At 40.0% G+C, this 16,365-nt stretch overlaps 1 protein-coding gene across 9 annotated transcripts in view; it reads right to left on the reverse strand.

Moving 5' to 3' along the window:
- LOC308472331 (uncharacterized protein) overlaps window positions 1-16,365 on the reverse strand; it is an 81,573-nt gene that overhangs the window by 35,210 nt on the left and 29,998 nt on the right. For all 9 annotated transcript variants that reach the window (XR_013983432.1, XR_013983433.1, XM_080997073.1 and 6 more), the window contains 10 exons: window positions 16,080-16,192; window positions 14,404-14,516; window positions 13,954-14,163; window positions 11,080-11,223; window positions 10,138-10,307; window positions 7,973-8,085; window positions 6,233-6,354; window positions 4,106-4,321; window positions 1,357-1,500; window positions 284-447 (listed from right to left, as the gene is read on the reverse strand). Coding sequence is in view for 7 of the 9 variants with exons in the window: in XM_080997073.1 (XP_080853199.1) it covers window positions 284-447; window positions 1,357-1,500; window positions 4,106-4,321; window positions 6,233-6,354; window positions 7,973-8,085; window positions 10,138-10,307; window positions 11,080-11,223; window positions 13,954-14,163; window positions 14,404-14,516; window positions 16,080-16,192 (1,509 nt within the window). In the remaining 2 variants the exon portion in view is untranslated. The remainder of the gene's footprint in view (window positions 1-283; window positions 448-1,356; window positions 1,501-4,105; window positions 4,322-6,232; window positions 6,355-7,972; window positions 8,086-10,137; window positions 10,308-11,079; window positions 11,224-13,953; window positions 14,164-14,403; window positions 14,517-16,079; window positions 16,193-16,365) is intronic.

The following is a 16,365-nucleotide window of genomic DNA, read 5'->3' on the forward strand; positions in this document are numbered from 1 at the left end:
TCCTCCCCAGTATCTCACACAACAAATGACTTCTGACTACAGCAAGAGTATGGGAAGGGAGGGAAGAGGGCTTTGTATTTTTGTTAATACTCCTCCCTCACAGTGCAAACAAAACCTCTCCCTTGAAATAAATGTTGAAGTGCCATTTGCAAAAAGGTAGATTTTTAAAGTGCCCACTGAATTTTCTTTAAGCAAGTAAATGTTCTTTACCACCTTCAGCACTCTTGAATAGAAAGGTGACCAACATTTTATAGGGTTTTTCTTTTCTTTTTAAGATTCTAACCTTTTCCTCAAGGCTTTGTATCTCAAGTAGATTTGTGTCTTTAAAACGTCTGCACAGCTCCTGTGCTTCACTCCATGCCACTTTTCTTTTTTCATCTATCAAGTAGCATTTTCCTCCCCAGTACCACCAGCCATCACCAAGGGGGCATCTTAAACTGTACAAGCCTGACACACCATCAAAAAAGAAAACAAATGCAAAAACTATTATGATTTCCCATGTTTTGTTGCTTTTCATAGTCTAACCATAGTCTAAAAGCTATGGTTTTCCCAGTAGTGATGTATGGAAGTGAGAGCTGGGCCATAAAGAAGGCTGATCGCCGAAGAATTGATGCTTTTGAATTATGGTGCTGAAGGAGATTCTTGAGAGTCCCATGGACTGCAAGAACAAACCTATCCATTCTTAAGGAAATCAGCCCTGAGTTCTCACTGGAAGGACAGATCGTGAAGCTGAGGCTCCAATACTTTGGCCGCCTCATGAGGAGAGAAGATTCCCTGGAAAAGACCCTGATGTTGGGAAAGATGGAGGGCACAAGAAGAAGGGGACAAGAGAGGACGAGATGGTTGGACAGTGTTCTCGAAGCTACCAGCATGAGTCTGACCAAACTGCGGGAGGCAGTGGAAGACAGAAGTGCCTGGCGTGCTCTGGTCCATGGGGTCACGAAGAGTCGGACACGACTAAACGACTAAACAACAACATAGTCTAACATTCCTTTGTATCTTTTGCCAAGTGAGTATTTTCAGAGTGGGTAGAGAGTTGTTCATTATATAAGGCAGAATCATCCCATTAACCTCCAATAACTGTCAGTGATAAGCTTACTCTGTACAAGTGATGGTTTGCAAATCAGGATCCATCCTCAGGGGCACATTCTCCCTTTCCCTCCATCCATCCATCAGGATCTATTGTTTTATCCTGTTGTTTTAATTACATTATTTTTCAGATGCTGCTTTTGTATGCTTTTATGTCTTCAGTTATAAACTACATTTGGCAAAGCTTTGTTTTCAAAACTCTTAAATGAATAAATAGGGTTTTTTTAAAGAAAGAAAGAAAGAAAGAAAGAAAGAAAGCTCACTTACCAAAAGGGCATGTACCTACATGCTGAGGTGCAACACAAACAATGGGACCTTCACATGTTCCCGTAACAGGGTGGCATGGTTTGTCCCAATGACAGGGCCGGCATTCAGATTCACACTCTGGCCCATAGTATCCATAGTCACAAGCTTAAAATAAAATAAAATAAAAGTAATATAGCAGTATAGAATGTTTAAAATGTTTCACATACATTATCTTGTTGCAACCTTTACAACAGCCCTGCTAGGTAGGTCAGTGTTATTATTTCCATACCTGAAGTTGGAAGAAAAGATTGGCTAAGGTTAGAGCCTAGTTGGGACTCAGCTATACAGCTGGAAATAAAATGTTTTAAGTGTGTTTTATATGCAATACACAATATGACACTAGATGGCAATGGTGAGCCTTATGGAAAATTCATTGTATTTTTAAAAACTTTTTAAAAAACTTTTTAAAAAAAGCATTTTCAGAATGTTTTTTATATGTGTGTAGATTCCACCTCAGTTGGGAATTCCTGAGTCATAAGCTTAGCTATCCCCAACAATTAAACACTCATGCTGAAAGATATGCAGCAGGTGGGATATGGGTAGGCAAAAACTGGTTAAGCTACTATGGCCACACTCACTCAGTTTGTCAGTGTTTTTCCTAGCTTGATACTGCCAAAAAGCCAGTTCTGTTAATTTCAAGCAGAAGCAGCTGTGCATACCACTGATTGGCTAGTGGCTTATGCTAATATACTCCCATTTCTACATTCTCTGCAAATCAACTTTAAAATATTTTTTACAAACTTTAACACACATATGCAGAGTGAGGGAGAAGGTACAATAGGTAGATTTGTTAGGGCATCATGTAGTCACAGGGTTGGGTTACAGCTCCATTCTTGTTGATGAAGGCAAGAGCAAAACGCTCTTTGGGAAGTGAGTGGGCTGCCATTTAGTTTTGCAGAGCCACTAAATTTGAAAAGTCATTGGAGTATCACCAAGGATAAGAAACAACAAGAACTAAAGAGCCCATTTCCCACATAACCATAAGTAGTACTACTTAACTACTACCAGCCTATATAGTGACGGAACAACTAAGCTACAACCATAACAGAAAAGAAAAAGTATAGAGAAAAGAATCAGTTGCAGTCCCTATTAGGGAGAGGCCCCAGGGACAAAACTCTCTTCGGGTAAGTACCAATTGTACTATTTATAGTGGGCATCAAGCGGTCACTGGGTTGGGACATATCACAGCTTTCCCCATTAGGGTAGGTCTCAACAGCAACAGATTAGAGCAGGCATAGGCAAACTCCGGCCCTCCAGATGTTTGGGACTACAATTCCTATCATCCCTGACCACTGGTCCTGTTAGCTAGGGATGATGGGAATTGTAGTCCCAAACACCTGGAGGGCCAGAATTTGCCTATGCCTGGATTAGAGCTTTAAAGCCTGTTGAAGGACCTTGAGGTGATATCCATTGAAGCAAATAAGTCCATTTTATAATGTCTGGCAAATGTGCTATGCAAGGACCATGAAGCCACCCAGCAAATTTCTGACAGTGGAGCATTAGTGGAAAAGGCAGCTATTTTGCTGCAAGCCTGGTAGAATGTGAGGACAGGAAGAGGAAGATTTTTATTGGTCCTTTTTCTGATATTTTTTTCAGGTGAAGAAAGCAGGGAAGAGAAGAAGCAAAAAAAAAAAAAAAAAAAAAAGATAGGAACAACATTTCTGAGGGAAGCAATGTGAGTAAGGTGTGAGGAGAGAATGGGCTGAAGAGTGGGGGGAAATCAGCCAAGTTGAAAGAACTAAGGTACAAACAGAGGAGGTAAAGAGGGAAAACCCTGACCATGGGAAGAAGAATAGAAAGACTATAAAATGAAGATTACTGCTTTGCACAGGCAGGAACAGAAAACTAAGTGGGAGCTGCCCACTTTCCAAACAGCTTTTCTCTCCTGCCTTCATCACCAGGAATGCAGCCATAGCCCAACCCAGTGACCTCATGAATCTATGAATAAAGATGGTAAACGAATGTTTGTGAGTAGTGCTTTTTTCCTTTTTTAAAAAAAGTTTAGGTGTACTTTCATTTTCCTACTTATATTAAAATACTGCCCCTCAATGAGGCCAAACTTAGATTCACAAAATGTTTAGGGGTACATGTCCCCCCAGAAAAAAGCACTGTTTGTGAGTATGCTTTAAAGTGTTTGGAAGAGGCAAAAAGAAAGAAGAAATCAGTGTTCAGTTGAGGGGGTATACTGGACGAGTAAAAGCAGGAACAAGCAAATATCACACCTGAAGGAAAAACCAAAACAAAACAGTATTCTTTGTTGTACTTCTACACCTGTGGGTGAAAGAAACTGGCTATTCCAAGGTACCAGTCTCTTCAGCAAGGAAAAGCATGAATGAGATTTCAAAGGATCTACAGTGGTACCTCGGTTTACAAACAGTCCTGTTTATGAAATATTCAGTTTATGAACTCCACAAAACTGGAAGTAGTGTTCCGGTTTGCAAACTTTACCTCGGTCTACGAACGGAAGCCAAACAATGGAAGGGGATCGGCAGCGGGAGGCCTCATTAGGAAAAGCACACCTTGGTTTAAGAATGGATTTGGTTTAAGAACGGACTTCAGGAATGGATTAAGTTCATAAACCGAGGTACCACTGTATTTAGAATACAAAAATATCACAGAATTTTGTATTTTCATGAGAGGGAATCTTGATACGATTCAGTATTCAATAATTCTAAACATTTACGAAGGTACTCAAGACAATTACGACTACCTGATTTTAAAAATGTTACACTTGGACCAAATCCGCCACCAACTAATATTAAACCATTGAACAAGAAATATCCATTTTTCCACAATCCATAGCCAAGACATTTTGACTTCAATCTAATACATTCATCCCTTGAATAATTGTAAGTATAATTGGTTGACAAAGTTGGTTTCTCTGAGATCACTAGTGAATCCCAAAAGCCTGTGTATACATCAAGGTCTGTAGGGAAGACAGAAAAAGGTTATACTGCGGTCCATCTGTTAAATATATATGAACAACCAAATGTTAATATCATTTATGTGATGCTTACACAAGAGGCCTCTTTAAGAAGATTGACCTCTATAAGCAAGTTCTACAGCTTAATTAACAGTGATGTAGACATATAAAGCTAGTTTATGATACGGATGACTCACAACAAAGCCAGGCAAGGTCAGTTAGTACTTTGAAAAATCTATACTGAGTACTGTGTATTTCTTTAAAATGTTAAAATTTGTAGACAAAATAAACAATGTCATAACTCTGATATTTTAATCATTCCTATTACTGCTCACTTGTCTTCAATCAATATGCTTGAACATATGAGGGAATTCAGCTGCACTGCTCACAGATTGTAAAAAGCAAAACCCCCACGATTTTTTTTAAAATTCTAAACCTATGCCCATCAACTTACGATACATGAGCCACAATGCATGTACAAATTCAACAGAAAAATGAAGATACTGAACACTGGGTACCACCATTAGACCCATAACAGCATTTGACAAGTTATGGCTTTGTTGGCATAAGATCAACTACTATTAAGCAATTGCTGCTAGCATGCTTTAAATCAAGACAGTAAATCCCACAGAAATAATGCAAAGCAATTCTTTAAGGCAATCAGACATTCAGTGCTGACAAAGGTAGCAAGAGATCTAGAACTTTCTGGGGATTTCTTTAATGCCAATGTAAGATATAAAAAGTTAACAGAAAAAACACATGGGTCTCTTAACAAAATGATTCTGTTCAGATTTCCAACAGCTCCATTACATTCCTCTCTGTGACAACTGGGCATGCTCATTGCGCTGTTTTTGGGAACTTGCCTCATGAGGAGGGTTAAAGAGGATTTGTTTGTTTTTTGACCTTCTGCATATCTTAGGGTTCCCTGGTGATGTGATTCTTTCTTCTCTGAAATATTGCTTAGTATGTGACTGATTCTTGAAGGATCAAACTAAAGCACCATCTGGTTCAGCATCCTATAGTGGCCATCTACAAGCAGGCCTTATTTCCACCTCTTTAAGAGTGTTTTTTTTTTAAAGCTTTTTTGGCACTTCTGCAAATCATTCATTTAACTGAGTTATGCTTGAGGGGGTAAGAAGTGTACATTTTTATAAAACTACAGAGGATCTTCATTATAACTGCTGGTGAGTTTAGAAAGCTGCTGCTGACTCTTCTAATTGCTTCTGCAAACTCTATGCAATTCTCAGAGTTCATCTAGGTTGCTACCTCGTTTAGATGCTGAAGCTATCAGAATTTTGTCAAAATATAAATATTCACCACAGCAGATCACAAGTAAATTGAGAGGCCAATGGCCTAAAACTTCCCAAATAAATACAGAAAGTTTGCATTAAAAGCCTTCAGATTGAAACATATGATCTAAAACCTTATGGTCTGTTGATCATGGATACACAGCAAAGTATACCTAAAGACTATTTAGTGTCCCAAAACAGAGTACTATAAACTACAGTGCTACCTCGGTTTACAAACTTAATCCGTTCCAGAAGTCCGTTCTTAAACCAAAACTGTTCTTAGTTTTCTGAGGCGCGTTTTCCCTAATGAGGCCTCCCGCCACCAGTGCCCTTCCACCGTTCGGATTCCATTTTAGACCAAGACACTATTTCCGGTTTTGCGGAGTTTGTAAACCAAATCATTCTTAAACCGGACTGTTCTTAAACCGAGGTACCACTGTACTGTGTTGCAACTGGTATATTGTAATTCAGGGCTTCTTTCTGTTCCAAACAAGTAGCATTTAATCCCTCTGTTGGGACAGTTGATCTTCAAAAAGTCAACAATGCTAACTCATTCAGTTGTCTTCTTCCCCAAATTATACATGAGCAACTTCTACGTAACAATAAAGATCAGCAGACTCCGAACCTCGTCCAGCTGGTCTCTTGCACACCCATTCTCTCTTTTCAGTACAGTAAACTTTACTGATAACACCTTTGTTTGACATATCAGCACATCTGTGCCATTTGTACCCCTTTGGGAAATCCAGCCTGTCAAAATATAATAAAAGAATTAATTAAGTAACTTCATCCGTACATGCCCATGTAATTTCTACATGATCATTGATGATCACTGGTGACCACCAACTATTCTTTCTCCCAACTCGAATGGAGAGCGGATATCCCTTCTGAGCCAAGCTGGGAGTGTGCACTGAGAAGATAGTGCAGGCTGGCAGATCATTCAGCGCACTTTCTTAACCTGTCTGGGGAGGGAATTGCCTACTCACTGAAATTGGGTGAGCAGGATGCTTTAAAAGTGCCGATTGTGCTGGCTGACAACAGCAGGTGGGATGCACACTTACAAAACACTATTACTTCTGTTTTAAGAATGCTCCTGGCAATTACACTGCGAGAAGTGAGGTTACAGGGAACCAGACAGAGGGCCTTCTCGGTAGTGGCGCCCACCCTGTGGAACACCCTCCCTTCAGATGTGAAGGAAATAAGCAGCTATCCTATCTTTAAAAGACATCTGAAGGCAGCCCTGTTTAGGGAAGTTTTTAATATTTAACGCTGTACTGTTTTTAACATTTGACTGGGAGCCGCGCAGAGTGGCTGGGGAAACTCAGCCAGATGGGCGGGGTATAAATAATAAATTATTATTATTATTATTACACTACATCATCACATGATGCATTCTGGCCCAACTGCTATGAAAGAACAAAGGGTTTTTGTTGTTGTTGTTAAAGAAGCAAGGGAGGGTAAAGTTAAACAGCTTAGACATTTTACTGAAATTCCTACTCCTGAAAGCACTCAAACCCTAGCTTTTTTTTCCATTCCAAGCATACTTGTTATAAGAACTTTGTATCTGATATAACTTTTTAGAGGAAGAGGTGGAATAACTTAAGGAATTGATTGGCAGTACCTTCTAGTAAGAAATGAACACTTGCACAGATGGCCTTTTCAGATATTTTAGCACCAGTGGTCTGACTGGTATAAGGCAGCCATCTATATTCCTATGATTCCAGCCAGGCAAGCATTTAAGCAAGGCCACTAATGCCTATGTCTTTGGGTACCATACAAAGAAAGAAGAAGAGCTGACTAATGGTTCTCAAAGTCCTGATATTTTCTAATACTCAGATCATACAAGTGCATTACCACCACCAAAGCCAGTGACATTATATGATACGTGAGAAAATCAAGCAGCCATGCCTCAACTTTCCTACTAAGTGCAACATATTGTGATATGGTAGGAAAGCAACATGTCTGGCCCAGCCTTTAGGTTTGAGCCAATAGCAAAACAACAATTTAAACGTGAGTGGAAAAGGGATAAGGGTTGGCCAGATGTAGAACACAGCTTAACCCTAAATATTTATTCACTACCCTGTGCTTAGAAAAAGTAATTTTGTCATGTGTTACTTACTCATACTTCCATAACTTTCTCCAGACTCTACCTCTACGCTCTCTCAGTCTTTCCCTGACCTGTTCTCAGTATTTTGTAATAATAAAGACCACTACTTGATACCAAATGAGATCTGCGTACAGAAGTTCCAGATACTGTGTTTATTATCCTTGATGAGTCTTTTCATAGCTGTTTGCAAACATGCAATACACAGCTGAGATCTGCTTAAACTGCCAACAGTTGTGGATTGGGCCCACTCATTATACATACCATTGCAATGTACTTTCTGCATTGTCCTCATGTGACCAAGCCCAGACCTCATCAGAGTTTATATCTTGCAGTCCTAGCCATGTTTTTTCTCTAACAAACTTTTGTATCCACTCCTACAATTGAAATCAGGATGAGGAATAAAAACAGAAATAGCTAGGCAGTACTGATTTTTAAAAGCAGTGCATGTGTTTTCACAATTAATGAAAAGATGATCACTTTGTTCCCATTCCAGCTGCAAATGTTGCTTCTGATATTAAACTGGTGTTGGGTTATCTTGCGCAGGTATCATTAAAGCAGTTAGAAATTATATGATTTTAGTACTAGGATAAACAATGAGCAGAGCTGAGATCTGGATCTTCAGTACATATTGTATTTATTATGAGGACTACCTATTCAACTGTGATATACAAACTCTTTAAAACCTCTTCCTAGCTTGGGTCAAAGATATCTCAAGGACCATTTTCCCCCACCTGAATCTGCCCAAATGTTAAGATTTTTTACAAGGTTGTCCTTTGTGTCCTACCAGCACCTGAAAGAGGACAACTGATGGAAGAGTAGTTCCAGCTCTATCAATTGTCATTGATTGGCAGCCATTTCATCTGGCTGCGATAGAGGGAGAGATGGGAAGAACAACACCCTCTGTGAACTGTGCAGAGGGACCTGCTTCAGTTGGCTCCTCCTCGCCCTCAAACAGGTCATTAAAATAACTTTGTAAGTTTAAGACTAAGTGCCAGATTTTGCTTTTCCTAGTCCCTCATCTCTCCTCCTCTCATGTTGCGTCTTTTAGACAGGAAGCCTGCAGGGAGGGACTGTGCTGTCTATTGTTGAACTTATCTAAGCCACCTTGGAAGCCTTTTTGGCTGAACAGCAGGGTTAATACATAAGGAGGATCTTTGTGCAAAATTAGACATTATCACTTACTGAGCCAGGAAGGACAAACATAAATCTGATGCGCATTCAACTAATCATTCAGTTATGTATACCTTGGTGTTCTGCATGCCACTGCTCATCCCCAGTCATATTAGGCTTACAAAGACACACAGTGGAATGGAAAGGTACTTTAAGGCATGAATAAAATAGTAATATAGAAGTGGGCACTTGTATCCAGTAGGACCAAGTTGATCTATTCTTGCTGGTGTTATTGTTTGAAATGCATGTGGTAGCTCTTGTTCCTTTGTCTGATTGATGTAGCCTATCTCCTTGCTCCTACAATCCCAGGGAAACTAGCAGCTGGAGCACTGTTCTTTTCAGAAAGGATGGGAGGAAATAAGCTCCCTTCAGCTGCTCCTTCTCTGGCCAATGGATGGGGTTGATTGGTCTTACTCTTGTCCCATTTATCTTTCTGAGAGGCAGGGGGAGCAGCTTCCTAGTGGCCTTTGGTCCCCTGGCCAACAGCAGAAACCAGAATGTGCTGCCCTTCAGCTGTACAGCCCCTGAGCAATAGTGCTATAGATTAAAACCCTCTGCTAGCAATTCAACCGTGGGAACAAAATTCTTTGGACCAGCAAAGCACCATGAATGGCTGGGAAGGAGCAAGCAAAGCTAAACAACGTGTTGCAGAGCAGAAGTAGTTGTTACATGACAGAGTGTGTGTACCTCACTATGGTATGTACTGGCAATAGCAAGGGCCAGTAAAACAGCTTGCAGAAGTAAGCTAGTATGAAGTTTTGCAGGCCAGTAACTTGTAGGTTTGTTCATAAGGCTGAGGTAATGTGATCTGGGCGTTCTGCATCTATGTCCACACATGAAATGTTTCCCTCTAAAAAGGTGGGGGGTGAGGGCAGAAGTGAATGCGTGCAACAAGTTTTCAGGCAGAGAATCCAGATGAATATTGCCTTCTATGTGTGACACGTAGAGGAGCATGTACTAATTCACCATGTGGACAGGTATGAACCAGCCTTCTCAGGTCTTACCATTTAAAAAATGATAATTGAGGTTCTGGGGATTCTTACAGCAATTCTTTACAACAGCATCACTAAAGGAACTTGCATCAGCTTGGAAAGAATAACATAAAAGTGTAGAAACATTTTTTTACTGTATAGTGCCTGCAATATTAATAAAAAAGTACAGCATTCTTCTGAATTGTTATACTTCTACATAGGTGCTAAAGTTCTGGAAGTACAGGCCAATTAAGACAAGAGTCACTAATGGTAAAATAGCCATACCAGATCATCTTGGTCTTCAATCCATAGAAGTTCAGCAGCCCTAAAACGACTGCAGGAAGAATTGGCTTCTTCCCAGCGTTTTTCAGCATCAATATGGACAGAGAAATAGTAACAGTATCTGTTCCAGTAGCGCCATTTACCCATATCGGGACATCTCTGGCTGACTGTGCCTTTAAAAACAAATGCACAAAAAGCCACTTCATACTCATGCCAAAACAAATATGCAAAACATTTACCCTGTGCAAACAGAAACTTTCCAGTCTCAAGAAATTCACTCTCATGATATCAACAAAAAATATAGGGATGGCCTGTAGAAAAAGACAGAAAAACTACGTTTTCCAGAGAACTGTGGATTTGGTAAAGATTAGCTCAAATTCAGATTGGGGTGGGGGGAATAGCTCCCCTTATTCCAATCCAAAGAGAATCCACGGGGTGCCAATCACTAGTTTCCACAACCATCATGATTCACTGGGGCAGAAATGTGTATCTGATCTGTGAACAACACACTGCATAATATTTATTCTGCTTGGAGGCTTTTCCCAATTCATTGCAATGTAGAAGTCATATTCAGAGAATGGTTCTTGTTACAGAACTGGCTAAACTAGGCATTAAATTTGCGTGTAATCACCTCTGAAAGGATGAGCAGGCGCTCAAACAGTGCTAGTGCAGCCACTCTTATGGCATGGTCCTAGTCTCCATCATTCAAAGGATGTTACTAAGAGCATGAATATCTGCTCTGTACTGAGCTAAGCAACTACAAGACAAAATATGCACCAGGGCACATGGGGAAACAGCAGTGTTCTGTTTCATTTTCATTAAAATGATCCTGAAAACAGAGAAGCATTTAGGGATATTCTGAAGACCCGCTTCAGCCACAGAACAAAGACAGCAATATTTCATATAAACTAAATTTATTTATTTTTGTTTGTTTTTTAAGCTTACTTTCTGAACACCTCTCTATAGAGGATGTGTCTCTGCAGAAGGCTTTCTCATCACAGAAACCAGTCAACATGTTACAAAGGGCATTATCTCTGCATGGTGGACATTCTTCCCCACATCCATACCCGTAACGTCCTGGTGAACAAGCTAGAGTGCAGAGAATTTAAAAATTTTTAAAGTAACAAAGCAGGCTTGGACATCTATGTATGATAAAAATATGATAAAAATATTCCAAGCTACAAATACACAGGCAAACATATAGGGAGGAATTCAACATAGTATTAAGGAGATCATTTTGTCAGCACAAGAATTTCTGCTTGCCTGATGGAATGAGTTCTCCTCTCCTCCTCCCATGTACTGTTCTAGGGATTATCCTGGCCTCCCCATGAGCAAATTTGGGGGCCATGGTGGGGAGGATGGAGAAGCCACATCATGTTATCGGAAGTCGCTGCATGGGCTTTCACTAGGTGGACTGGTCAGCTGAATCCAGCCCTAATAAATTATTTTTTACAGTAAGATCCAGTGTTTTACCACAGCAACATGCCTTACCATGGACAAACTACTGATTACCATCATACCTTGGATCTCAAACACCTTGGCTCCTGAACAAATCGGCTCCCGAACGATTGAAACCCAGAAGTGTTATGGTTTTTGAACAATTTTTGGATGCTCCTGCAGCCAATCAGAAGCTGTGCCTTGGTTTTTGAATGGTTCCAGGAGTTCTGTTTGAGAACCAAGGTACAACTGTACCTTGTCAACAGTAAAGGGAGTCAATAACCAATGAGTGGGTATCCCTAAGAAAATTTTGCCACACCAAGCAGCCCAACTGGGACCTGTAAAAAGACCATGACCTATAGAAGACTGTTCAGAAGATACTGCAGCCCTCAAGATGAAAAATTCTGTTTCAGAAAGAAGTAAATAAGCACTACTAAAACTGTAAATAATTACAGCAGTGTTAAATTCTGAATCATCACTTCAGCTTATGGAATTATATCCATTCTGGATGCTTTGTCTCAGCCCGTGTGAAATAAATCACAGAGTGATGTACTAACAAGGTTGAGCAGAGAATGCATGAGTTAGACTATTCCAAAACATCATGGGATCTCATGCTTTCTTATCTGTACTGATTATTAAAACCTGGATGTATTCCCAACACTTCCAGGTGCTTCAAACTCAAAAGCTAAGCAGCATTTTCTCATTCTCAGCTGAACATAGAACAGTAAGCAGAAAATCATATCACTACAGTGAGAGCGACTGGAGATGGCTCAGCATTGTTTTAAAGCAGCAATCAAATAGAAAACATAAAAAACCCTGAGTATTACTGTGACAGGTACAAAGCAGGTAAACTGTATAAAAGTTTCAATAAACCCCTAGAATACAATAGGATGTATGACTGCCCTGAGAAAGCCACAGAACAGCAACAAAATATATGGGTCATTTGTGAGGAAAGTACTGTGGTCCTCCACAACTACATGGAGACACTGTGGGCAACACAACCCTAAAAGAGTAATATAAGCATATTGATATTTAGCACCTTTGATACAGAAGAAATACAAAGTGCAATAACTTACTTTATCATCCAAGTGCTAGGCAACAAGATAAATAGAAATTTACAAGAAGAAAAAATACAGAATCAAACAAGTTAGGTTGTAAAATATCAAAATGCTGGCAAGGCTATGCTATGTCTGCCAGCTCCAGTTTCCACAGCTTGCTATATCTCTTGGGCCTTTATTTAACCTCCCATACCAATTACATTCTACTACATTTGTCTTTTATTTTCTACTATGCTCCCTCCTCTTCAGTTTGTCTATCTTTGTCAATTTACTTTTCTCCATTTCTCTCTTTGTCTCCTATGCTGTGTGCTCTCTCTCTCTCTCTCTCTCTCTCTCTCTCTCTCACACACACACACACACACACAGACAGACAATGCATGTCAGTATTGTATCACCGTTATCATATTTCCCCCTCCCCCAATTTGGTTTGCTTCTTATGCTTCCTAGCTCAATCTCTCTTAGATCACTAGTTCTCAAACTGTGTGCCAAGTCCCATGGTATAATATGAGGATACCCCTCAAAAGCATGTTAGCACTTTTTGAATGGCTCCTGGAATGCATTAGGATGGGTTGGAACCTGCAAGCTTCAATATAAAAAACATGCTCTCAAGTTTATTATTTAGCAGAATACTGAGCCATCTCAATGTAACATGGGGTACAACTAGCATGGCTCCTCCAGATGATCTCAGTGTTTGGGCTGGGATATTAGGGTTCAGACACTCCTTATGGTAACCTGGACTCAACCTGTTCAGGGCTTTGGCTATTGACATAATATATGAACCTGACCCAGTAGCATATAGGCAGCCAGTCCAGATGTTTTAGTGGAGGTGCCACATACTGTTGGCTTTCTGACCCCATCTACAGTCTAACTGATGCTTTCTTCACCAGCTGGAGCTTCCAGAGTAGGGCAGTACTACATACTGTGCATTACAGTAATTCAGACTTGAAGTTACCAATTCATGGACTACAGTGGCCAAGTTATCCCAATCCAAATACAGGCGTAGCTGGTGTACTAGGTGAAACTGCTAGGGACATTTGGGCCTCTTGTGTCTAGGTGTATCTAGGAGTACTACCAAGTTACAGACCTGCTCCTTTAGGAGTGCAACTCCATCCACAAATTTTGTTGGCTCCCACCCCCACAAGGAATCACTTTATAGGGGAAAAAACTAAATTTGGTCAATCTTTAAGCTCCACTGGTTCTGATCCTTCACAATATTTCCAGGACATTTCAAACTTCTATTTGGAGCTATTATAGCTCAGAATTTTGAATCTTTACTCAGCATTCCAGTGCACCAAACAACTATAAAAACAGAAATGATCCTTACCGGTCTTCAAGTGAAATATATGATGCCTCACACCTGATACCATTTCCATTCCTGTGACAAGAAAATGTTTGTCTGGCCAGCTACTTATTCCAGTACAGTTCTCTCTTAATATACAATAGAATCTTGCTTCCTCAAAGTTTTTGTACACAGCCAGGGGGTGAACAGCCAGCATTATTTTCCCAGGGTAATCAATGAAAATGTCAGGACCAACTTTTTAAAAAAGAAGAGACAATTTAGTAACATTATTATAATTTAGTAACAAGATTACTGACAGCAAATACAGCATGAATTGCTATATGAAAGAAAGCAAATTTAGGAATCTTAGTCACTACAATTAATCATACTTACTCTGGGCAAATTCAGATTCATAATCATAAAACAGAGCAAAAGGTTACGTGATCCTATGATGAACATTTATATTGTATAACAATCAAATATTCCAATCAGTACCTATTTCTTTTTCACAAACATAGAAATGTTGCTCAGTGCATGGTAATGTCATAAGTCTGCCTCCTCTAACCATCATAACACATCCATTTGCTGTGGCAGGAAAGTCCCATAACCTGATTAAAAATATAAAAAATAAGCTGGTAGAATTAACAATGCAATTTATTTATACACTCTGCCTTACAAAATTAAAAAAAAACCCAACAACTGAATATCCCATACATTTCTGTACTCTTTACAGCAGTATTCCTGAGAATGCAGAACCAATTTGTTTACTTCAGAGGGCGCCTTTATAATGTTGTATGTTGTCTAATTAAAAGCAAACAGGAAACTTTTCTAGAATATGTAGAAATACTGAAATCTAAAAGCAGAATGCAAACAAAAAGCAGATGGCATAGAAATTAGGGACATCTCTGAGAGTCCAGTTCCCAAATTAAAACTGAATGGATGGAACAATAGCTCAACACTAAACATAGTAGTGTGGTGTCACAGGAAAGTGGGACCAACTGCCTTTATATTACTGAACAGAACAAAAATCCAGTTATATTGATAAACAGGCAGCCCCCAGTTTACGCATGTTCAATATGTGCACGACCATGTCTATACAAATCATGCCAAACGTGGAAGTGACCTGGAAATGCCATAAAGACGTCACTGAAAGGGTGGAATGGAGGCAAGGGCAGAATGAGGTGTTTGCAGGCTTTTTCAATGGTTTTCTTTGGTATGCAAAATGTTAACGGGAGGCGACCTGTAAATTGGGAGGGGAGATTTCCCAAAACTAAGAAATTAATAAATGTCAGAATCTAGCTAATAATTGGATAAGGAATGGAAAATGCAACCTGCTGAACTGTGCCAGATGTGGAATCCCTGGGTTGGTGCCTGGTAACTAGGTGCAGAGCCATTAAAAACCAATACCAGGGCCATTAAGGATTTTGGCAATATAAATGAACTGTCCTCTCCACCACCCATCCTGGTTCTGAGGAGTGGATAGAGGCAGGACAATTAACAGGAGATGGGATGGGGTGACTAGAAAAAGAGTAATTTCATAGGAGGCTTGGGTTTTGGGTGAGAGGTCTGCTGGGAAAGAGAACAAAGGTCAGACCCCAAGAACTGCTGGGCGGGCAGAACCAACTTGGCTGTTGCCTGGAAGAGGCTGCATTATGCGACAAGGGGCCATGACTGACTGCTGCTTTGGAACTAAGCTTGCTGAAGCTATGGGGGGTGGGGGTGGAATGAGAGACATTCTTAGGGTAAAATGTTCTGCACCCCCTCCATTGTAGATTTCCAGGGGTAAATGTGTTAATAAACCAAATTTCTTAAAGACACTAGCCTCCACTATCTTTCCAATGGAAACGCAATCCTGGGTAAGCTCCTGGAATCTCACACTGCACATGGAGATTATGGTAACATGTAACAATATTATTGGACGAAGACAGTCACAAAAGAATGGGGGGGGGGGGAATGTATATCTTCCAGAGAAGAACTCTCTCCGTCAGTCTGTAGGCCTTACCTTCCAAAATGCTTCTCATCACCAAAACCTTCTTTAGCATCCTCTTCTGATGACAATTTGAGAGTTATAACTGAGCAAGAGTGTTATTAAAAACAATGCTCAATAGGTACTATGGAAGTATCCATGGAACTATGCTCTTTTCCTGCAACTGCTGAAATTGAATGCTTACCAGGAGTAGTGTAATGGATCAACAGCTTCTCGGTCGCCACTCCATTTCCATACACTTCCTTCCTGTAGCAAACCAATCCAACTCTGACTTTCCATCATAGTATTAAGCCACTTCTAGAAAAAGAAATCTCTTTTAAAAACAGCTTATCAAATTTAAGACCTGAACAAATATCTGGAATCTGTATTGGGATGGATGGAATTCAACAGGTACTGTTTGTTGATGACAGATGCAAGCTACAGAACCCTGCTAGACAAAGGATCCTTGGGATGGCTTATGCAAAGTCATT

The sequence above is a fragment of the Podarcis pityusensis genome (genome assembly GCF_964106645.2).
Source record: "Podarcis pityusensis genome assembly, chromosome: 2".
Taxonomy (NCBI): Eukaryota; Metazoa; Chordata; class Lepidosauria; order Squamata; family Lacertidae; genus Podarcis; species Podarcis pityusensis.